Source organism: Mesoplodon bidens (genome assembly GCF_964165515.1).
Source record: "Mesoplodon bidens genome assembly, chromosome: 6".
Lineage (NCBI taxonomy): Eukaryota > Metazoa > Chordata > Mammalia > Artiodactyla > Ziphiidae > Mesoplodon > Mesoplodon bidens.
The window spans coordinates 1,086,480-1,109,297 of record NC_138162.1 but is presented as its reverse complement, the minus strand read 5'-3'; the positions used below and the strand labels follow the sequence as shown (position 1 = coordinate 1,109,297).

The window sequence follows — 22,818 nt, the reverse complement described above, 5'->3', positions numbered from 1 at the left end:
TTCCTTTTCTGCAAAATGGGGAGAGCCGTCCCCATTTCCGGGTGCTGGTATCAGATGAGACGCTGTTCTCAGGTATTTAGAAAGCTGTATTCCCCAGGAGAGAATCCAAATTGTCCCCACTCTCCTTTAGCAGATGAGAAACGGCTTGTCCTCAGGTCACACACTTAGCGGCAGTGTGCTGCCCCTTTTTTCTGGTGAAGACCACCGCTTCCTTTCTAAATATTTCCACTCGTGTGTGTCCATGTGCCATAGGCTGTGCATATTGTTTTGTTTGGTGGTGAAATTCACATAAGATAAAATTCACCGTTTAAACCTAACAATTCAGTGTAATTGTACTTTGTAATGTCGGGCAACCGTCGCCAGTACCTAGATCTAGAACATTTCACTACTCCGAAAGGAGACTTCGCAAGCCTTCCTACCCTTTAGGTGAGCGGCGTCTAAACGCAACCCACACTGGGGCCCAGCCCTGCGCCTGGAGCTAACCCTCTGCGGGAAGCGCGGAGCACGCCCTCCGAACAAAGAGCCGAGCCCGCGCAGGCGGACTCTGCCTAGAAAGAGTCCGCGGGCGACTTAAGTACCCTAGCCGCGTCAGCTCCGCCCAATCGGCGCCCGCTGCGGCTCCCTGCGCGCTTCTGGTAGGCTGTTGTGTCAGTCAGTTAGTAGTGAGGGCCCGAGGCGGGAGGGGCGGGGGAGAAAGCTGGCCAATCGGCGCCCGCTGTGGCTCTCTGCGGGAGCTTGGTAGGCTTTTGTGTCAGTCCGTCAGGAGGGAGGGCCCGAAGCAGGGGGCGGGGGAGAAAGCTGGTCAATCGGTGCCCTGTGTGGCTTCCTGCGCGCTCCTGGTAGGTCCCCACATCAATCCATCAGGCGGGCTCGTGGGCGGGGCGGCGGTGGCGGCGGCGGCGGCGGCGGCAGGCGGGCAGGCAATTCCGGGCGCGCGGCGGCGGTTGGTGAGTCGCGCTGCGGGGGTTGGGGTTGGGGGTCGGGGGTCGGGGTCGGGGTCGAGGTCGAGGGGCGGGGGCGGGGGGGCACGCGGTGCCCGGAGGCCCGGCGGGAGGCACGGCCGCCGCCGCGCGCGGGCGTGAGGGGATTTCTCGGAGCCGGAAACTGAAAGTCGGAGCGGGCCCCTCACAGGAAAGTTCGCGAACGGCGGGGCGTCCACGGCGGCCGGCCCGGGTCCGCGCGGGGTCCACGCCCCCCCGGGCCGCCCCCGAGCCTCGGCTGCGGCCCCGCGGCGCCCCACCCCTTCTTGCCCCCGAGGGGCTTCCTGCCCCGCTCGGGGTCCGGACGGGCTCCGCGGGTGGCCTGGACCTCGGGGTCGCCGCTTGTCGCTTGCTGCCCTGGGCCCTCTCCCCGTGCCTCCGACCCCCCTGAGCTTGGGCCTCGTCCGACGGTGACACCGAGCCCCGAGGTGGATGGGGAGGATGCAGGGGTCTAGGGAGCTGCCGGGGCGGACGGAGCCTGGCGTGGGGACTCAGAAAACTGCTGTGTGTGCGGGGCCAGACGCTCCCTGGAGACAGAGCGGGCTCCTCGTGGACCGGACGGTGGGGACGGGGGAGAGCTGGGGACAGCTGCGCCTGTGACAGCAGCCGCTCTGCCCGGCCTTGAATCGAGCAGAGCAGGGGGCGTGCCAGGCCTGACGCCGGGCCCTGCGTGACTCAGGGAGCACATGTCCCCGGCAGCGTTTAGCAACGCAGTTACTGGCTTTAGGTGGAGGTCCCAAGCAGCCCAGAACTGTTGTTTGAGTTTTTTTTAACAGCTTTATTGCAGTGTAATTCACACACCGCAAAACTCACCGTTGCTTGAATTTCAGACAGAATCCTAAGCAGTGCTTTTCTGAAAGCCTTTTCTTTCAGTGCTTTCAGCAGTAGCATCTTCACACATTCGAGCAGCCAGCCGCTCTCTCTGATTCCAGGCCCCAGCCTGGCCGGTCCCCCGCCTCGGCCCCACGCCTGGGCACACAGCCCAGCCCCCCTGAGGCTACAGCTCCCAAAGGCCGGAGCTGTGATTTGGGCCTCTGTGCTCTCTGGTCCTTCGGCCTGGGACAGCCCTGAGCGCGCCTCCTGACACACCCAGGCCGTGCCATGGGCCCTTCCGGGGTCCCCCCTGCGTCGCAGACCTCTGCCACCGGAGGCTGCATGGTGCCCTGTGGCCCTCGCCTGTTGGCTGCATCGGTCGTGGTGCTGCCCAGTCTCCCCAGCTCCACGCGTGATGCACAGCGGGAGCCTGGAAACATCCATGCGGAGCGACAGAGTGAAGGTCACGTATTACATCACTGGCTCGCTCATGGGGAGACAAACACGTATGTCCTTCCTCTGGGGACCTGAAGAAATGGGTTGTTTCAGCAGTGGTCATAAACTGCGGACTAGAGCACAGAATTTACAGCCATCACTTGGTGCTGGAGAAAATGTTTTCTCCGGGAAGAAAAGGCCTTCTGACTTAGTTCTGAGCCAGGTGTGGGCCCCCCTCTGGCAGTGAGAGATGCCAGCCTGCCTGCCCGCCCGCCCGGTCAGCACACCAGCGCGGACTGGGCACGGTCCAGCAGGCGGGTTTCCACCGCAGGGCAGCGCACACATGGGTCAGGGGAGGAAGGTCCAGAGAAGAAAACCCAGAAAAAAATGACCCACAGGTTCCACAGATCATGCCAAGAATGGGGTGCACCCCTTCCGTCTGTTCCTGAGTCCACACCTGGGCGTGTTGCCCCATGCTCCCTGTGTCCTGGGCCTGCTCCTTCACGGAGATGGATGAGGACCGCTCCCCAAAGGCCTGGGCTGTGTTATCAGAGGGAGGACATGTCCTTGTTCCACAGTGCGGCTGACCCTTGGGTGAGGGGGGCAGGCTCCACGGAAGCTGTCCCCTGGCCCTGAGCAGGAACAGAGTGGCCACCGTGTTCCCTGCAGGGCCAGCAGGCGGTGGAGATGGCGTTTGGGGCAGGTGTTCTTGGGGACTGGCTGTGATTTAGGGAGGCGAGTACACAGCAGCAGTGTGGGTAGGAGGTGAGTAGTGGAGGTGACTACAGTGTGGGCTCCAGGATTGGGGTGCCCTGCTCTGTGGCGGGGTGGCGCCCAGCTGGGCCAGTGGTGCAGCACGGAGGAAGGGTCAGACACAGGGGTATAGGAGCCAGTGACCGGCGGGAGCCTTGGGAGCACGGAGGGCACCCCCGCACCTCCCATGGGCCCGGGTCCCTCATCCCTGCGTCCAGGCCCGCGATGCTGCCCGGGCCGAGGAACGGTGCGGGGAGGCGATGGTTTTTCAGGAAGCCGAGCAGCAGAGGCCCTGGAAGCCTGGGGGTCTGAGGGAGGAGCCCAAATCCCCAGCTCGTATTTAAGGGCCTCGGGAGGCTCCTGCAGTGAGTCAGGTCACAGTAGATGGTGGCCGGGCCCAGTGGTAGCAGTGTGGTCAGGTCCTGGATGTTTGTAGCGGGTAGAGCCAGTGGATTTCCTGGCCCGTTTGAGGTGGGCGTGAGGCGGGGCTGGGGCCTCAAAGGGGCAGAATCGCTGCGTCGTCATTGATCAGCGTCTCCCTGTTGATGGCCCCAGTTTTTCATAAGAATCTGGGTGTGTTGATGGCACGAGTAGCTGCGAGTGGGTGCGGGCGGGAAGGGACGGCGCAGCGTTTGCTGTGTGCTTTAGTGTAAACGGTTGCTGGGCGCTAAGTTGGTACCAGACCACTTGGCATCACGTTGAGCTCGAACGAAGATGAAAGTAGTGCCAGCGATGACGTTCGCGTGGATCTGAGGCCCTGAGAGTTGCTTCAGGAGTCTTGCACCTGGGGGCCCAGCGTGGCACGCAGCTGTCAGTGGAGCGTGGATTTGGGGGAGTTTGGTCCTTGCGTTGGGGCATCCCAGAGGGAAGCTCCTGGGTTGAACCCGTGTGTCTGCTGGCAACAGGTGGCTCCCGGCAGCCAAGTGCTCCGACACCTGATGTGATGTTGGTTTGGGCAGCAACGTACCCTTCTTAGAATTAGTCCCTGACCCCCACACACCAGGCTGAGGACGGTGGAGCCCAGCTGCCCAGCGGCCTCCGGCTCAGTCGGGGTCTCGGTGATTTCTCACAGGGACGGCTCTTTCCCTGGGTCCTCCTGCTGTGTACCCAGGTGGGACCTGGGCCTGGGAAGGGGGCCTGCATCACAGGAAATGGCAGAACAGCGGTGGGGTGCCAGATGCCCCCCACTCTCCTGGGGGTGGGGAGGCAGGAGGGAGATGCAGCCCCACCTGGGGGGGCTTCTTTTGTGTTAAAACCGGTTTTTGAGGTTATTCTGCCATTGTTAATAGTATGAAGCAGGGTTACTCTGGATAAATGTGCGTGGTGTACCGTGACTAGGGATCTCGCCATCTTTCTTTCGACGCTCCGGGAATAGAAACTCCATCTCTTTCTTTTTAAAATGAGGTATACATGCAGCAAAAAGCACAAATCCTAAATGTACAGCCAGATGCACCTGTGTCCACATATACAGTCACTCCTCGCCTTCCAGAAGCCCTCGCGTCCCTCAGGCAACGCTGACCCTCCTGCATGGAAAGCTTCTCTGTTTCGCTTCTCACAGGATTTCTGACTCCAAATGTGTGGGTTTCCCCGCACCAAGCAGTTCTGCCTTTCTTGATAGATGCCGACTGGGCATCCTGCAGTTTAATTCAGTTCTGACACTGGCCGCCTGGAGTTAGCACAGACCCCTTGTGTTAAGAGTTTGGTCACACAAGGCTGCCCCCACCCCACTTCAGATGCCAGTGGGGAGGCGGGGCCTCCCATACTTCTGACTGACCGACTGTAAATTGAGGGTCCCCATGACCCCCTCCTTGGGGTCAGTAATTTGCTAGAAGGGCTCAGAGAAACGTGTGTAACAGCCCGCTGGGAGAGACACACAGGGCCAGCCAGGTACAGGGAGGGACGCGGAGCCTCCACGCCCTCTCCAGCCCCCACTTCCCAGCACCTCCACATGTTCAACCCAGAAGCTCTCCAAACCCGGTCGTTTAGGGTTTTCACCGGGGCTCCCTTCTGAAGGCAGGATTGATTGAATCACTGGTGATGCAGTCAATGGCCAGTGTCGCCGCCCCGCCCCCCGCCCCCCGCCGTGGAGGTGGGGGTGGTGGTGAAGGGGCTTCTGAATAAACAGAGGTGCCCCTCTGTCCCCATGGCTCAGGAAGCCCCAGGGGTTCTGGGTACTTTGTGCCAAGAACCGGACGAAGACCCAACGTCTGTTGTATCGCGGTTCCCAACCCCAAGGGTAACTGCTGCTCTAACTTCTATCGTCATAGGTTAGTTTCGCCTATCCTCAAGCTTCATGTAACTGGAATTATCCTGGAAATGATGTTGTGTACGTAGTAGAAATGCCGTTTCAACAAAATGCAAGTTTGTCGTATAAAGTTAGTGCATTCACGTCTGGAGCATATTTGGGGAGTGAATCAAGTGTGAGACCAGGGCCGGGCCGTGTGGGAATACTTGTTCACAGTCCCAGGCGAGTCGTGTGAATGGACGTAGTTCTTGTTTTTTACCACCTTGCCTGAGAGTCAAGATTTGGAAAATAAACTGGAAGCTTGGAAGGACCAGTAGGGGGTTTTGGTTCCATACTGGAGGCTTGTAACATCTGACCCCTAAGTACAAAGGCTGCCGGTCGCCCAGCCCCCAGCCCTGTGTGACTGCAGGTGGGTGGAGTGTGCGCGCCAGGAGGGTCCGAAAGGGCCCGAAACTCGGGGGGTTTCTTCTCATGCTTGGGCGGGTGGCACAGCAGCAGCGGGTGGCTTTCAGCGCTGAGTTTGGGCACGGCGCTTTAGAGTCTGTGTGATGTTTTCCATTACAGTTCTTGAGGGTTCAAGTGTATAACTGTGACTTGAATAAGACATTTAAGGCCTTAAGCACTGAGACATCCTAGGGCGTGGCGGGGGTGCCCTCTGACCACGTGGCCGCCCACCCTCCTGCCACGCCAAGTAGCCGTGACCACTGAGTGGGGAAGGCGAGGCCCACTGTGTGTTGGGGCCTTTTCCATCTTTATTGCTCAAAAAAGAGACCGTTTGTGGTTCTTTTATGTCCAACAGGAGTAAAGGTCCATGGATTAATAAAATGGGCTCGATCTGCCACAGAAGGTGTGGTCAGTCGGCCAAAAAGTGTTTCCCCCAGGCCGGCCACATTCGGGCGGAAAGTCATCGCAAAAGAAGGTCTCTCCTGACAGGTCCCCTGGAGACTGTGTTTGAGGTGGGCAACGAAAAAAGCGTCACCCTCATCCTCGCGCCTTGCACGAGCTTCATTTTTTATTTTGCTTTCTGGCCCTGCCTGTGTAAAACATGGCTGCAGTCACAGAGACCTTTGCGTTTCATCTTGTTTATTTTGTTTGTCTATTTATTTATTTATGCCTGCGCCGCGGCTCGTGGGATCTTAGTTTTCCCAACCAGGGATTGAACCCGCGCCCTCGGCAGTGAAGGTGTGGCGCCCTAACGACCGGACCGCCAGGGAATTCCCACATTTCGTTTATTTAACACCTTATAACGAATACAGAGTTTCGACCTAAAGAAGGTGGCTTTTTTTTTCTAGTTATATTCAAAAATAAAAACTCCTCTTTCTCACGTAGTCTGGAGCCATGATGTTTTAAACCATCGAGGTTACGAAATCAGTTTAGTAGCGTGACCAGAAAAAGAGGGAAGCTAGGAACGTGATGCTTCTCACGCGGGAGGGAGTGCACCTTCACGGGCCTGTGTTCCAGACGCACACACGCGTGTGGCCACCACAGCCTGACCTTGAGCTGCCCTGAACCACACGGGGGGCGCGTCCTTGAGCTCTCGGGACTTTTTTTCCACATCGTCCGCCTAAAGGTTTTACCAATAAAGGCACCTCTCATGCTTGTACATCTGTGTTGTGAGGGCTTGAAGGAATGAGATCCCCCAGCTGTCAAATGGACAGATGGACCCTCCAGGGGCCAGGCCTGCCAGTGTGAGGAGAGCACGAGAGAGGCAGAGGTGCCCTCCTGAGGTGCCTGGGCACAGCGTCCCTTCTGTCGGTGGCTGGAGGCAAGAATGTGGGTTGGGAAACGTCCTGGGGGCTGCGGGGGCCCCCGAGTAAGGCCGCCTGCGTTACAGACCCCATGGCTGGTTGAGAGTGGCTTTGCCCAGCAGCTAGGGGACGACGCCGTCTGTGCTGTACCCTCGGTGTCAGGCCAGCTTAGGACAGTGCACGTGGCCTCCTGTGCACAGTCGCTGCCCAAGCAGACCCCCCCAGCCGCCCCGGAAAGGGGCAGAGTTTCATAGCATCCTGACTTGACCATGCCCAGACCCCAGGGCAGACGTGGGTGTGTGTGCTGGGGGCGTGCGGGGGCAGGGAGAGCTCTTTGGGGATTTGCACAAAGGGCTGCGGTGGCCTGCCAGGGTAGTGGACGATGAGCAGGTCTCTGAGTGCTGTGGGGGACCCTCCCCCCGCTCGCCCATCCTGGTTACCTTACCTTGGCGGCCTTACCAAGGCCTGGTGGACGGCAGAGGGCAGCTCTGAAGTGAGAGGGACCCTGGCTGTGGGGACGGAAGCGGAGCAGCAGCTGCACGCAGGCCACACCCCTGTCTTGGGGCTGAGGGTTGGTATGGCCGTCTCCTGGGCCTGCCCGGGGACGTCGCCTGCCAAGCTGTCCAGTGTTCTAAGGACACATTCACACCTGGAGCCTTGGGGAGACGGCAGGGCGCGAGGATCGGGGTCCGCGGTCACGGTCACACGCGAGCCCGGCCAGCTGGCCCGGGAGCAGAGGCCCGGGCCGGGACAGCCCGCTGGGCCCAGGGCTGCAGCGGGCATGCGGGTACCCGCCGTCTCAGCCTTAGCCTGGCCTGCGCGGCGCTCCCCGGAGCGCTGACGTCCTGCCTCTCAGAGGCCCAATGGCCCAGGCCTTGCACGTCCCCGGACCCGCCGTGACACGCTGTGCTCTCCCTTAGGGCTTGGCCTTGGTGGGGCTGCGGTGCTCATGGCTGCGGCCAGTGCGACCCCTCCCGGCTCCCTGGACCTGCTGCAGCCTGGCTTCTCCAAGACCCTCCTGGGGACCAAGCTAGAGGACAAGTACCTGTGCTCAGCCTGCAGGAACGTCCTGCGCAGGCCCTTCCAGGCTCAGTGTGGCCACCGCTACTGTTCCTTCTGCCTGAGCAGCATCCTGAGGTAGGGGCGCTGGGAGCAGCCAGGAGCGGATGCTGATGCCGCGTGGCCCAGGGCTGCTTTGGTGTGGGGTGAAGTCAAGCATCTCCATAGGGTCTGTTTTCCTGCTTCTCCTTGTCTCTGGTGGGAACCGGACAGTTTAAAATTGCCTGGAGGCTCCCGCTCCCTTCGCGCTGGGCGCCCGAGTCCCTGCGGGGTCGGGAGGTGGGGCCTCCGGCCCGTCAGCAGGAGGACAGCAGCCCCTGGTCCTGGCATCCGTCTGCGCGGGTCGCGTTCAGACGGGCCGGGGTTTGGGGCTGGGCCCCGAGCGTCTCGCACGGTGCGCCGTGTCCGCGCGCGCCGACAGAAGCTCCAGAGCCCGAGCCATGGCGTGGGCCTGTGTTGGCGAGGCCGCGGGCCTCCCACCCTCCATGGCGGGTTTCACAGCGCGGGCTCCCCCTCTCCCCACCAGCTCCGGGCCCCAGAACTGTGCCGCCTGCGTGAACGAGGGCATTTACGAGGAAGGCGTCTCTATCCTGGAGAGCAGCTCGGTGAGTGAGCCGTCCACGCTGATGGTGTCGAGGGGAGAGGGAGCCTGGGAACGGCTGCGGGAGAGGCGCCCCGGTCCCGAGCCTCCCCCGAAGGCTCGTGGTGTGGGGCGCCAGGCGGGTGGGCGGCTGGGAGGGGGCTTACCCGAGGGACGCTCTCTCCCCAGGCTTTCCCGGACAATGCTGCCCGCAGGGAGGTAGAGAGCCTGCCGGCCGTCTGTCCCAGTGAGGGCTGCACCTGGAAGGGGACCCTGAAGGAGTACGAGGTAGGGGCTGCCCTGCGCTGGCTGAAGCCCCTCCCGCAGAGCAGCTTCAAGCCCGCCTGACTCCCGCGGAAGGGGGTGCAGCTGCTGCTCCGGACGTGCCCACCTGGACTCTGGAGCCGGGGGAGCCAGGCGTGTGGCCGGGGGTGCCGGGCGTGTGGCCGGGGGTGGGGTGCTCACCCTGTGTGGGCTGTTTGCTGGTGTGTCCGTGGACGCGGTCCTCCGGCCGCAGTGCGGTGGCGGGGAGCAGCGGTGTGTGCGGGGACCCTGGTCCGGCCCTGAGAGTGCCGCGCAGGCAGGAAATTAGCTTTCTCGCCGACGGGACTTTGTTGTCTTTCCTCACTTGGATAGTGCTGACACTGGAAGACTCAGGAGTAGCCTGCATGTCCATTCTGGGGTCACAGGAAGGCATCTGGCCAGTGACAAGGGCAGTGGCCGGGTGCATATCTTGCAGGCCTGTCTCTGCCGTGGGAGGCTGGCGTGTCGGGGTCCCTGTGTGCTGGGCCTCTGGCAGCTGAACCTGCGGCTGTGAGCCCAGCTGGATGCTCTTCCTGGTGATCAAACGCTCTTAAAAACTTACGTCTGCAAGGTGCCTGCGCATGAGTGTTCCCGGCAGCCAAGTGTCCCTGGCAGAGGGCAGGACACACAAGATGTGGGCTGGTCATGCCATGGAATAGTGTCCAGTCATGAGAGGAAGGGAACCCTGCCCCAGGCTACAGTGGGGACGGACCTTGGGGACATCATGCTGAGGCCACTCTCAATCAGCTTTGGGGTCTCAGTGAGATGAGCCCAGCAGAGAAGGACAGAACCTGCGGGAACCAGCCCTGTGAGACAGGAGGTGGAGTGGAGGCTGCCCGGGCCGGGAGGTCGTGTGCAGTGGTGCAGAGTAATGGGCTGGGTCCTCAAGGTGGGGAGGCCTTGGTGCTGTCCCATGCGGCCGAGGCTGGCGAGGCTGGAGGGGCTGTTTGCAAGGGACCCGGCTTGCCTACACGCATGGCTGCCCAGGCCACGGAGCAGCCTCCCTGCCATGGGGTAGGCGCCGGGCTGCGACTGAGTCACGACACAGGGGAGAGCCCGTCGGCTCTGAAACTGGGGTCCTGAGTTCCTGGGGCTCCTCCCTCCTGCTCCCGTCCGGAGTGCTGCGCAGCGACGTCCTCTGGTCCTCTTGACCAACTCGACTTCGTGGGCTTCAGGCTCTCGGTTGCGTTTTGCCAGAGGAACAGCTTGGCCGTGTCTGGGGCTGGAGCCGGTGGTCGGGTGGGCAGAAGCTGGGCTTTCCTCTGACGGGCGCCTGGGCCTGGAAGCGGAGGCCTCTCTGTGCCCTTCCGGGGAGCAGGACTGCAGGCCGTGGACAGAGGCCTCCGATGCCCAGGGGCCACTGTGGGGCAGGGGCGCAGGCAGGGGGTGCTGCCGCCGAGGCCCTGCTCAGCAGATGGGCCTGAGCTGTTGTTGCCCAGCACTGTCCAGAGAGCCGGCCTCGGGGCAGGGTCTCTCCTGGGGGGGTGGGGAGCCCCAGCAGGGAGTGCAGTGGGTACTCCGTGTCGCCTTTTGAGGGGACCAAAGACCCCTGGGGACAGGCGGAATAACCCCAGCTCCCGAGTCCTCTGGGGTTTCTGCCGCCTCCAGGCCGCTGGTATGGGTGGCGGCTTTGCAGGCCCCTGGCCAAGGGCTTGGGACCGTAGCCAGCCCGTGGGCCCTGCGCCGGTCCTGCAGGCATGCAGGCTGGAAAGTCCCTGGCTGCACCCGGGGAACTCAGGAAAGTCCCTGGGGGTTGGTCACGTGGGAGACGGGCACTGCTCTGGGTCTCTCAGTGCAGCCTTTGACGTAGGGTAAACCTATCTCTAGCTGGGGTGAGACCCCACCTCAGGGCGTGGGGCGGCCACCTTGCTGCAGCGGTGGCCCCGCTTCCAGCCTGGAGCCAACACGTTTGCCCTTTGGGTTGCTCAAAATTGGGGCGGTGCTGGGAAATGCTGAGGCTGCGGCTGAGCTCCTGAGAGTGTGGAGAGATGGGGTAAATCCTGGTCAGCCTTTGAATAAGTTTTTCCTTTGCAACGATGTCTAGTATTTTCTTAAAAACTCAGTGAATTAAGACTCCAGTTCAGTTAGAAGGTGTCAGGAGTGGCTGCCAAGTACACAGCAGCCCTGGGGACTGCTCTTCTGGAAGCGAGAAGCAGGGGCTGCGTGGAAGGAACGGCAGGGAGAAGGGGCCTCGGGCTTCAGAGGAGGGGTCCGGGCGGACCTGCGGGAGGACCAGGTTATGGGGACATTTTGCAGCTGAAAGGTGAGCAGAGTTGGATGTGCTCACGTGTCAGGGAATCCAAAGTTGAAATGCCTAAGCATTTAGCTTGAGTTCTGGTTGAATGCATATTGACTTCCCTGAGCGACCTGGTGGGAGTGGGAGCCCACGGAGCCCGTGCCAGCCTGTGAGGGTGCTGGTGCTCCTGCGCCAGGAATGGGCTTCGGGGGCGCTGAATCCCAGGGGCACCTGCTGAGTGGCGAGCGGTGTGGGGCCGGGTGGTCAGCGCTGGCTGCGGGCGTCCCTCTCCAGTTGTCCAGTGGCCCCAGGGCTCACCCTTGAGCATTTTCTTTTGCTTTGATCAGATCCAAGTGCCCTCTGGGTGCTGTCGTTTTTGTTTCACGAGCGTGGTTGTTTCCGAGGCTCCCCTGTGGCTCGGTGTGATGGTTTGGGCTGTGCTCAGTGTGGCCAGACCAGGGCCCTGTCTGGGGAAGCTGGGGGTGCCCTGGCGGTCGAGGGAAGCTCTTCCCGGGCATGGCCGCCGTGGAACATTTGAGGAGCTGTCGCCGGAGCAGGAGCCCTCAGGGAAGGTGTCGCCTCTGCTTTGCTCCCTATACCTCATGGCGTCCTGCCCACCCGCACGGCCGGTCTGTGTCCTGGGGCCGGGCCTCTGCGGCAGCATCCACGGAGCCCTGTCGGGTTGAGTGGGGTTACCGGGGAGGCTTGCTGAGAAGGCCGAGTTCCATCTGACGTGTGTCCCTGCGGGAGACGTGGAGCCCTGGGTCCTGTGAGGAGGCGGGAGTGCCACGGGCACCACACCTGAAGTCTCCGCATCCCGGCTGCTGGGAGAGCGCCACACGTGCCGTGTCTCTGGGGTTCACCTGGCACCACTTCTCACTCCCCGAATGGTGAGCTTTGGCCCCGGCAGCCGAGCCTGCTGCATGGGGTGGAGACTCGGCTGGCCTGTTCGCTCGGCCCCGGACTGTGGGCCACGTGGAGACAGAGCCCGCGGGAGGCTCCTCCTTCCTCAAGGTCACTGCGGCGGAGCTCTGTGAGCTCTGCGGGGGCCCTGAGCTGTCCCAGCTTGTCAGGCGCCCAGCCTGAATCTTGGTGGAGGTGCTGACCCCACGGCGTGGATGTGCTCGGTGCCCAGGCTGCGTACTTACCAGGGGTCGATTTTGTGTGATGTGTATTTGACCACAGTTTTTAAAAAACAACAGCAAACAAACCGTCATCTCCCGTTCTCTGCTTACTGGCCCGCCCTCTGTGCCCCTTCCCGGCCAGCGTTTCCTGAGAGCTGCGCACAGCTTCTGTCTGTCCCGTAGGCTCGCGGCCCCGTTTCCAGGTCCCACCCTTTCTCACCTCTTCAGCCGCTGCCGCAGCCCCCCCAGTGCTGTGCTGCTCAGGGCCACGCCTGTCCGGGTCGGGCCCTTCCCGCGCTGCTGGCTTTGCTGGGCCCCGCCTGGGCCCCACCTGACCCTTCGGAAGCCCATGCTGGGCCCCTGCCTCCCTGGCCACGTCACCCTGCACGTCCTCAGCTCCAGGAGGGCAGGGATGGGGGCTCTCAGCCTGGGCGTCGGGACGAGTGGGCGTCTGCGTTTCCGTCCGCTTCTCGCTCTGGTCCCCACGGCATCACTTCTCTGCCCTCCGTCCACTTAGAACCTGTTCCCGCAGCCCCTCTCACTGTCCCCTCTGTGTCCCGAGGGTGGGGCGCCGCCGGCTGGATCTGGGTCCTGATCTCTGCGCTGGAGCAGGGTTAGAGGAGTGAATGCAGCGGCCCCCGTGGCCCAGCGCCGAGAACGGATCCAGACTGGGCTGCGGCCGGCGGGGCAGTGGCCCAGAACCCCACGGGCGCTCCGCCGATGCCTCACTCCCTTCATTGCCAGAGCTGCCACGAAGGACGCTGCCCGTTCGTGCTGACCGAGTGCCCGGCGTGTAAAGGCCTGGTGCGCCTGGGCGAGAAGGAGCACCACCTGGAACACGAGTGCCCGGAGCGAAGCCTCAGCTGCCGGCACTGCAGGGCACCCTGCTGCCCGGCCGACATGAAGGTGAGCGCATGCCGGCGGGTCGAAGGCCCTGGCGGCCCCGGGTCGGGGGTGAGCTCACACAGGGGGACGGCAGCGTGCGGCCACGCCACCCTTGCTTGGCCAGCAGCCTCCCTGGGTTCACCCCGAACGCCGTGTGGCTTTATCTGAAAGTTGTCGCTTGTTTGTGAAGGGCGGGCCACCTTCTCGTGGGTTACATCATGTCTGGAGCTTCACAGGGTTCCTGAGGTCACGAGCGAGCTCGGTGCCCACGTGTCCGGGGTCTGTCCGTGTGGGTCACGTGGATCTGCTGGGTCAGGACCCAGACGCCCCCCTGCTGGGTCTGCAGGTCTCTTCACCTGCAGCCTTTCCCTGTGGGCGTCTTTTTCTCTCTGCCGTTTGTTGAAGAAGCCGCTGTTAGTCTGCATTTGGCTGGTCGGGTCCCTGAGGTGTTTTTCACACCCGGGAAGCTCAGCTCTAGAGGCAGCCCAGGGGTCAGGGGTCTCGGAGGTGCTCTGGCCGCTTGGGTCCCCCGCCAGCAGGAAGTCCGCCAGCCTGGCACCCGGTGGCAGTACTCTCGGGGCGCTGGGGCGCTCCTCCTCCTGGTGTTGCCCCAGCGGCTGCCGGTCGAAGGCAGGTCCTGAATCTGCAGACCCCCGTGTCGCCCGCCGTCTCAGCCTCGGGGCTCAGGAGCGTTGCTGGCCCGGCCCCAGCTCTGATGGCTGCCACGTCTCTTCCAGGCGCACCACCAGGTCTGCCCCAAGTTCCCCTTGACCTGCGAGGGCTGCGGCAAGAAGAAGATCGCACGCGAGAAGGTAAAGCTCCCCTGGGGCCCCGCGCCGACCCGCTGGGTGTTCAGAGGACAGGCCACGCCTCGGCTCTGGGGGCGGGCTTGGGGGGGGGGTGTCGCAGGCTCCTCCTCTTCCCGCCACCCCCTCCCACCCCCCTCCCACTGCACAGCCTTGCATCTGAGCCACTTGGCCCCAGGGAGCGGGGATCTGGGCAGGTGGACTGTTTACCTGGCTTCTCACTGTGGGAGGTCTCTGTCCCTGAGGATGGGGCAGTGGCTTGTCTGTGCTCCTGCTGTGGCGCTGGTTCCACAGGCAGGCCCCCAGGCCCACCCTGGCTGTGCTGGGAGCTGAGTCGGTGGTGGCCAGGTGGCCTCCATGCTCTGGGAGGGAGGGCATATGCTCACATGCCTGTGGGAAGCCCACGCCTGACCCCGGGGAGGCAGCTGCAGTTTGTTCCATGAGGGCCCTTCGTCTCCTTTCTTCTGAACTTCTGAGGTTGGTCTCTCGTGCATTTGTCCAGCGGTTATAGTGCTCCAGGGCAAGAGCTGGGAAGAGGGTGATTCCGGAAGCTGGTGGGGCTCGGATCCCTCCCAAGCTGTCCTCGGTCGCGCACGCCTCTCCCACATGATGGGTGAAGACAGCATCCAGGCTAGTTTAGGTGGCATTTCTCAAGTTGTGAGCGTGACCCAGAGCTTTCTGCCTGAATTTGACCTGCGTTTCTCTTCCTGGGGAGCATTTGTGACTCCTGCGCATTTCTTGACGGGCATTTGTCCTCTTTTTTCTGTTTTTGGAGCTCTTTGTAAATCAGGGCTGTAAGTTGCAGTTATTTGTCCTTTTAGTTAATGGTATTTTTGGTTTGTTTTTGGTTTGGGGGGCACTTTTCAAGGTTTTTCTCATTGTTTCTGGATTTTGATCCAGAGTTGGGATTGTTTTCCGCTCCTAGGTACAGAGGAAATTCTCTGTCTCCTGCAGGTGTAAGTCTGATTCCTCACATTTTGGGTCCCTGGCAGGTGGAGGCCAGTGGCTGCCCCTTCCCCTCCCCCCACTTCGGGCAATGTCGGTCTGGCTGTGTCTCCCTCGGCCCAGGCACTTCCCGGGTCAGCTGGCCACCCTCTGGGTCTTGGGTTCTGCTCTGCTCTGAGTGTGGCCATGGGCCAGCGCCCCGCCGGGTCAGCGTGGGGGTCTGATCCCCGGTCAGGCTGCTTCTCCTCACTCCTGGCTCCGTTTGGAAGCCAGGCTGTCGGCCCCCAGGCCCTAGGGCCTCAGACCGGCCTGTGAGGGAGGAGGTGGGCAGGGCTGCTCTCTGGGACGCAGAGGCCCACGCACGGGATGGGCTCTGCGGGTGATCCCAGACGGCCCATGTGCCTCAAACACACACGTGCACGTGTTTGCGTGTGTGCTCGAGTGTACACTGCAGCTTTGGGGGCAGGTTGTTGGGTTTCGTCCGGCCCGAGCGTGCAGAGGCCATTGGGGCGGGTGCGAGGGTCCTTTGGTGGGACGCTGGCCCAGTTGGTGCAGGAGCGGCTGGAGCGGAGGAGGACTGGGCTCTGATGTCAGGCCCGTCAGTTTCAGGACCACGTCAGGACATGTGGCAGATGCCGAGTCCCCTGCAGGTTCCACGCTGTCGGCTGCCCCGAGATGGTGAGTCCAGGTCTGCGGCGGGACCGCCGGGAGCTCCTGGTTCCCACGCAGAGGCCGGCGGACGTGACCGCGCCCTGCGGACACGGCCTCCACTCCACCTCCAATCCGGCCCTCAGGTGTCCCGGCTCTGTCCGCTCGTCCTCCAGGTGATCCCTGGTGCCCAGCCTTGACCGCCCAGCTGCTGGGAACCCCCAGCGTGTCGCAGCCCCCTGAGGTCTAGCGATGCCCCCTCTGCCCGTCCTCTCACCTCCCCCAGAAAGCACACCTTGCTCCACCCGGCTCTTCTGGCCAAAAGCCCAGTGGTCGTTCTGGACCCGCCTCCTGTCTCTCCCAACACATCCAGTCTCCCAGAAAGCCTCCATTCTGCCTGCAGACGGGTCCTGGAGCCTCTCTGCCTCCCCGCCTCCCCTCTGTGGCCTGTGTGGCCCTCCTGCTTGATCGCACCCCGGTCACTGGCTTGGCTTTCCTCCAGCACGCTGACATTCCCCAGGTCCTGACCCACCTCCTCTCTGCCCGCCTCACCTGCCAGCTTCTGTGCGGCTCCCTCGGGCCCGGGCAGCTCCCTGCTCATGTGGCCCTCGCCCTCCTTTCCTACCTGTTCTGTGCCCCCGAGGGCTGGGCGTGTGCAGGCTCTGCAAGCGGAGGCTGGCTCCACAGATGGGGCGCACCAGCCCTCTGCTCTCGGCGACGCCCCAGCAGCCGTGGCGGTGTTGTCACCTGGTGACGTCACGACACTTGGTCCCGGCGTCCGGCTTTGTTTTTTCTAACGAGAGCGAACAAGGGCAACGCCCCTTCTGTCCCCTTGGTTTGTGTCTGACGTCCTGCTTCTGGGCAACGCGGTGCTGGTCGTTTCCCGCTCAGGCCCGGGGATCCCTGGCGTGGGGGCCGTTAGAGGCCAGAGGAGGGGCCTAGGGCACACGCTGCCACGGCCTCTTCACGTCCCACTGAGGACAAGTGTCCTATTGACCCTGTGGATCCAGCCGGCCTTGGCCCAGCTTCTGGAAGCCTCAGGTCCCCGGCCATCCCAGGGCGCTCCCGGGCGCTGGGCCTCACGTGGAGGTTCGTCCCTTTCTATCCACTTTCGGCTTTTTGAGGCTGTCTGACCCTCCAAACTCGTTGTGGAGCTTTGGACGGGATGTGGCTGCAAAGCCAGATCCGTAGGGACTATTTAAGATGAGTTCTATTCCTCTCCCCGCCGCCCAGCCGCGGCCACTTCTTTCGCGGTGTCTCTCCCATCACCTGAAACACGAGTGAGTCACGTAGGGAGGTCTGTGTTTCGCAGATGTGGTTGAGTTCAGACAGTGACAGACGCAGCGCTGGCAGGTGAGCGAGAGGGCAGGTCACCCTCGTGTCGCCGCCGCGCGCCGGGCACCGGTGCTCTGTCGAGGTGTAAGGCCGCGGGCCCCCAGGGCTGAGTGCGGGTGTCATGCCTCGGCAGGTGGAGGGCGAGAGGCTGCAGGAGCACGAGGCGCAGCGGCTCCGGGAGCACCTGGCCCTGCTTCTGGGCGCCCTGCTGCAGGCTGGGCCCCCGCTCCTCGGCCAGGGCGAGCAGGGCTGGGGGGCCAGCACGCCGGGCCCGGGGGCAGCGCCCTCCCAGGTGGCGGAGCTGCTACAGAGGTGCGAGGCCCTGGAGCGGAAGACGGCCACCTTCGAGAACATCGTCTGCGTGCTGAACCGGGAGGTGGAGCGGGTGGCTGTGACTGCCGAGGCCTGTGGCCGGCAGCACCGGCTGGACCAAGACAGGATCGAAGCCCTGAGTAATAAGGTTTGTGCCCGCTCGCCCGCAGTGCCCAGGCCTCGTTGGGCGGGTGCCAGGGGCTCAGGGGGCTGCAGAGCCAGGAGTTTGAGGGCAGTGCCTGCATTTCCAGCGGGCACTCGGCTCTCCGCGCTGGGCCTGAACGGAGCTCCTCTCTGAGCCCCTTCCCCGCAGGGCCCGACGCGGGGCTCAGAGAGGCCGAGGGTGGAGCCTCTTCTCCGACTGGGGGGCAGAGGTGGCCGTGGGGACCATGCCTGGCGCTTCATGCGGGTCCCACGAGCGCGTTTCCTCCTGGGGTCGGGGGTCTCGTGGGCTTGGAGCCCATCCGAGAGCAGCTGACCCAGCAAAAGGCTGAGGCGCTGGGCACGGGGGTCACTTCATAGCGCGTTCCTGCCAGAGGGCAGCTGGTCTCTGTGGAGGCGGGTGAGCCCCAGGCCCCTCTGGCCCGGCGCCCCAGGGGCGCATCCTGACAGGCCCCGTGCCCCCAGGTGCAGCAGCTGGAGAGGAGCATCGGCCTGAAGGACCTTGCCATGGCCGACCTGGAGCAGAAGGTCCACGAGATGGAGGCGTCCACCTTCGACGGGGTGTTCATCTGGAAGATCGCGGACTTCGCCAGGAAGCGCCAGGAAGCCGTGGCTGGCCGCACGCCCGCCATCTTCTCCCCAGGTGTTCTTCCGGAACTTGCCCTCCCCCTGAGCTGCTGCTACCCTGGGCCCCCGCATGCCCGGGCTGGGGTCTGCCCCCTGCTGCGGCCGGGAGCAGCAGGGTGCCCCGGCAGAGCCAGCTCCCGAGCCCACACTCACCAGCCTCACGTCAGGGTCACGTCTCGTTCCTTAAACGGCAGGCGCACCACGTCCGTGGTCACCCCGCTGCTCCCCGTTGGACATGAGGCTCGTCCAGGTCGGGCTCAGTCCAACCGCAGCCCCTCTGCCCAGAGCCCCTGCCTGGTGCTCGAGTCTCAGTCCAGCCCCTGAGGTGCCTTCCCGGTTGGTAGCAGGGCCAGTGCGGGGTCGCATTTAGGGTTTCCTAAAAGTGCCGTGTCTGATTACTACTTCCGTTTTTAAGAGAAGTCTGTCTGCACGAGCAGCTGGCTGCGTGCCTGGAGGAGAACGTTCGCTCCTTGTGCCCTCCACCCTGAGTGGCGTGTGTGTGTTTCCTGGGGAGGTGGCCGCATGGGCTGAGCCCTGGGTGCTCACCAGCACCTCCCCACAGCCTTCTACACCAGCAGGTACGGCTACAAGATGTGTCTGCGCGCCTACCTGAACGGAGATGGCACCGGGCGCGGGACGCACCTGTCCCTCTTCTTCGTTCTGATGAAGGGCCCCCACGACGCCCTCCTGCGCTGGCCCTTCAACCAGAAGGTGCGCGAGACCCTGCCCCGGCTGTGCGGGCACGCGGGAGCCCCTGGGTGACAGGTGTCGGCGTCACCACACCTCAGTGCTCGGGCAGTGTCGTTGTCTCCTGGGCCGCGCCGCCAGTCAGCCACTCGGGACCAGCAGTTAGTGGTGGGGCTGCCTCGGAGAGTTTGTCCCAAGGAAGGGGGGCCGCCAGGGGGCCTTGATCTGAGGGCATGGCCCAACCCTTGGGAAGCCAGAGCCCACGCAGGGGAGGAATTGGAGACCCGGGCACTAGTCAGGACAGACGCCATGATGACACTGGGCAGCCCTGTGGCCCTCGTGGAGGAGGTGGCGTCAGTGAGCACGGGGCCAACTTGTGCTTCTCCCTGAGGGGTGCTGTTCCTGGGGGTGGGGACAGCCGCGTGGGCTCTTTGGTGAGAAAACGTCCCTTAGACAAGCGTTGTCAGAAACACAAATGGACGTGGCGCGGGGTGCTGGGCTTCAGCCTCGGATCCTGGTGTCAGTGGACAGAAAACGCCGGGATGGGCACAAATGGACAGACCGGGCCAACCCGTGGCGGCCGTGCTCCCGGCACTCGACTGCAGACCGGGCTCCTGGCGGCTGGGCAGGCTGTGACTCACGTGCTGTCCCCTGGGCGCTCTCCTCCCAGGTGACCCTGATGTTGCTGGACCAGAACAACCGGGAGCACGTGATTGACGCCTTCAGGCCCGACGTGACCTCGTCCTCTTTCCAGAGGCCGGTCAGCGACATGAACATCGCGAGCGGCTGCCCGCTTTTCTGCCCCGTCTCCAAGATGGAGGCCAAGAATTCCTACGTGCGTGACGACGCCATCTTCATCAAGGCCATAGTGGACCTGACAGGGCTCTAGCTGCTGCCCATGGGAGCGGGGCCACCGCGCTGGGCGGGCACCTGCGAGCTCACGTCCCACAGGCAGGGGCTGCCTCCCGGGAAGGGGTTCAGCCCAAGGCCATCGGGGTGGGCTGTAGGCCCGCGTGTCCCCAGCGAGTGGGCCGTGCAGGTGTGGAGCCCTCAGCCTGCAGCGGGGTGGCCGGGGCCACAGTGAGGAGCTGCTGGAGAGGAGGGACGGTCTCGGGCCCGGCTGCTGCTCCAGGGAGAGCCCTGCTGGGCCATTCTGACCAGGCCAGCAGGCGGGGAGGGCATCCCGTGTCCCCTGCCCCGTGGCGCGTGCAGGGCGCACGTCCGGCGCCCCCCTGCCCAGCCCCCGCAAGACACGTTGGCTTCCCTGTTGGGTGTGGAGGAGTTGCTGTTAAACCTCTGAATCTCTTCGGTGAGTGGTGTCCATCTGGCTCTCGTCCTGGCCATCAGTGACTCTGGCCGGGGCCTCCTGGCCTACTGGCCTCCATGCCCTGTGTGTCGCCAGCTCCTTGAGCGGTTCCGTGGGCTCCCTGACACTGCAGGCTGGCTCGTGCGGGCCTCGGTGAAGCCAGCCGTTCTCTCTTCTGGGATGTTACTAGCTGGGCAACTCCTCGTCCCTCAGGCCTCCCCAGGGGCTGCCCTGGAGAGCAGGGCCACGTGCGTGCCCCCGATTCTGGGCCTGCCCCGCCCCTCCGTGCAGGGCCCCCGGGCCTGGAAGAATGACCAATGGCTTCGTCTGCGTTTGGGACCTGACAGGTGGCGTCTCCCCAGGACCAGGACTTGCCCGGCCTCCAGGTGTTCCTTCGACAGTGGCAGAGCCCGGGCAGCCTGAGCACAGGCTTGCACCTCAGCTGGACCTGGTCAGGGCCTCAGCCCGGGGCTGCAGGATGGGCACGGCGTCCTGGCCGGGAGCTGGCCATACCCAGGTGCACTAGTGACCAGGACTGGGTGCTCAAGAGCCGGAGTCCTTACAGAGGACCTGTGACAACATTGTCACTTCTCTATTTTGAGAAGTTAAAGAATTGAAAGGCACAGAGAATAATAAGCTCTGTGTGTCCAAAATTAACAGATGTACACGTTTTGAATTATGTATTTTAATTAAAAAGAAACATTGCAGAAAAGTTGAAGTCCTGCTTCCTTTCCCTCTCACCACCTCCGTCACTGGCCAAGGCACCGCCCTTGTGGCACCGCCCTCGTGGATTTGGATCCTTTTGTTTTAATTCTTGTCTCTGTGTGTGGTCACCCACAAGTACGCCTCATGTACCGAGTCCTCTGCAGACCCCTCTTCCCCTCCCCCAGGGGAACGCCTGGCGTGCTGAGCACTGCACGGTGGGCCAGACGCAGACGCAGACGGTATCCCTCCTCCACGTTCCCACGGGCACGTGCCTCCCCGCTCTGCCCTTCTAACCTGGACAGAGCATCCCCGCTGCTGCCCGTCCCATCCCATCCAGCCCTTGCTGCTTGTGCATGCAGGCTTGTTGCTCCTCCAGGGTCCCTGCCTGCCGCCCGCCTGCCTACTGGGGTGTTGGTCCTGTTTTCCTCCTGGTCGGAGGGAGCTCCCAATATTCCCGGAAACTGGCCCTGGAGCACGTGCGGGCTGTGTGTGCAAGTGTGTACAGAAAAGGAGCGCTTGGACACACGCGGGTCATGGACAGTGCCGCTGGCCACTTAGTCAAGAAGTCCCAACCCCCCGCCCCCACCGGCCTGACAAATACTGTTTTCTTCTGATGGTTTTTTTTTTAACAAATAAAATTTATTTATTTATTTATTTATTTATGGCTGTGTTGGGTCTTCATTGCTGCATGCCAGCTTTCCCTAGTTGTGGCGAGCGGGGGCTACTCTTCGTTGCAGTGCGTGGGTTTCTCATTGTGGTGGCTTCTCTTGTTGCAGAGCACAGGCTCTAGGCGCCTGGGCTTTAGTAACTGTGGCACACGGGCTCAGTAGTTGTGGCTTGCAGGCTCTAGAGCGCAGGCTCAGTAGTTACGGTGCACAGGCTTAGTTGCTCAGTGGCACATGGGATCTTCCCGGACCAGGGCTTGGACCCGTGTCCCCTGCATTGGCAGGCGGGTTCTTAACCACTGCGCCAACAGGGAAGTCCTCTTCTGATAGTTTTAAAGTTTTGTTTTTAACATACTGGGTTTTTATATTTGAAGTTTTGTTTATATATGGTGTTTGTGTATGTGTTTCCATCAGGTCAGTTCAGGTTAAGCCAAGTAGATTAGTGAGTTTGTTTCCTTACCCTTAAAATGAAACAGAACAGTAAAATGAGAGGCATAGAAAGGTACTCTCCACCCACAAGGACAAAGAGCGGGAAGAAGGTGACAGCAGAAGGAAGACTTGAGCCCATTCGTTGGGAGGTGGGACGTGGGCACGGGGGCGGCTGCCCCAAGGTGCCCAGGGTCCGGAGAAGGCAGCGCTGGAAGGGCGTGGGCTCAGAGACTGCAGCGGCAGAGGTCTCCATCTGGGGGACTTGCCAGAGGAGCTCGGGACAGGTGCCCGCCCTGCGATGGAGCGAGGAGTGGACGTCTGCAGTCAGGACTGCAGGTGCCGGCCCTGCCCTCGAGGAGTGTGAGCTGCTGTGGGGTCACTTCTGCCAGGAAACCAGAGTTCCAGGGGGAAACTGAGCTCCAGAGGAGGAACCCGGGGGCGGGCCGCTGCCTTGTAACCTGGTTTAGGACGTTCCCGTCACCCACCCCCTGCCCCTGGCAACCACTGACCCACCAGTCTCCACCAATTTGCCTGTTCTGGACATTCGTATAAGCAGAGTCGCACAACCTGGCCTTTGACGTCTGCTTCTTGGAGCATAAGGTTTTCAAGGTTCCGCAGCCTCAAGCTGAGTGACCCTCCCGGTGTGGATGGACACACAGTAATGGACTTGTGGGTGGGTCCGCCTTTGGCTGCTGTGAGCATTGTGTACGAGTCTTAGCATGGACGTGTGTGTCCCTCTCTCCTGGAAGATGCCTCCGAGGGGAGCTGTGGGGCGAGTGTTTAACTATTGGTGGATCTGTCAAGTTACCTTCCAAAGTGGCTGCACCATCTGGCATTCCCACTGGGATATGAGTTTTAATTTATGCCTTTATTTTATGCCTTTAATTTATGCCTACTCCCTTGTCTTCCATGTTACCTAGAATTTTAGTTCCATCTCATTTTTTCAACGCACAAAATAATCATTTAGAAACATCGAGTAGGGACTTCCCTGGTGGTCCAATGGTTAAGACTCTGCACTTCCACTGAAGGG

At 62.4% G+C, this 22,818-nt stretch overlaps 1 protein-coding gene across 2 annotated transcripts; it reads left to right on the top strand.

Moving 5' to 3' along the window:
* The first annotated feature begins 895 nt into the window (after window positions 1-895).
* Window positions 896-21,302, top strand: TRAF2 (TNF receptor associated factor 2). Of its 2 annotated transcripts, none has more exons than XM_081236111.1 (11): window positions 896-947; window positions 7,895-8,111; window positions 8,560-8,638; window positions 8,803-8,901; window positions 13,021-13,182; window positions 13,899-13,973; window positions 15,516-15,590; window positions 17,029-17,355; window positions 17,835-18,012; window positions 18,559-18,707; window positions 19,354-21,302. In XM_081236111.1, the coding sequence occupies exons 2-11, from the start codon at window positions 7,924-7,926 to the stop codon at window positions 19,570-19,572; spliced, it is 1,551 nt and encodes a 516-aa protein (XP_081092237.1). In that variant the 5' UTR covers window positions 896-947; window positions 7,895-7,923; the 3' UTR covers window positions 19,573-21,302. The 2 variants fall into 2 exon arrangements, with proteins under 2 accessions (XP_081092237.1, XP_081092238.1); XM_081236112.1 differs by lacking the exon at window positions 896-947 and adding an exon at window positions 5,912-6,182.
* The last annotated feature ends 1,516 nt before the right edge of the window (window positions 21,303-22,818 follow it).

Excerpts from the sequence above, each read along its gene's own strand:
- TRAF2 (XM_081236111.1), top strand. The coding sequence starts at position 7,924 with ATGGCTGCGGCCAGTGCGACCCCTCCCGGCTCCCTGGACCTGCTGCAG. Across the intron at positions 8,112-8,559 it reads TGCCTGAGCAGCATCCTGAG|CTCCGGGCCCCAGAACTGTG; the intron begins GTAGGGGCGCTG and ends TCTCCCCACCAG. Across the intron at positions 8,902-13,020 it reads GGACCCTGAAGGAGTACGAG|AGCTGCCACGAAGGACGCTG; the intron begins GTAGGGGCTGCC and ends CTTCATTGCCAG.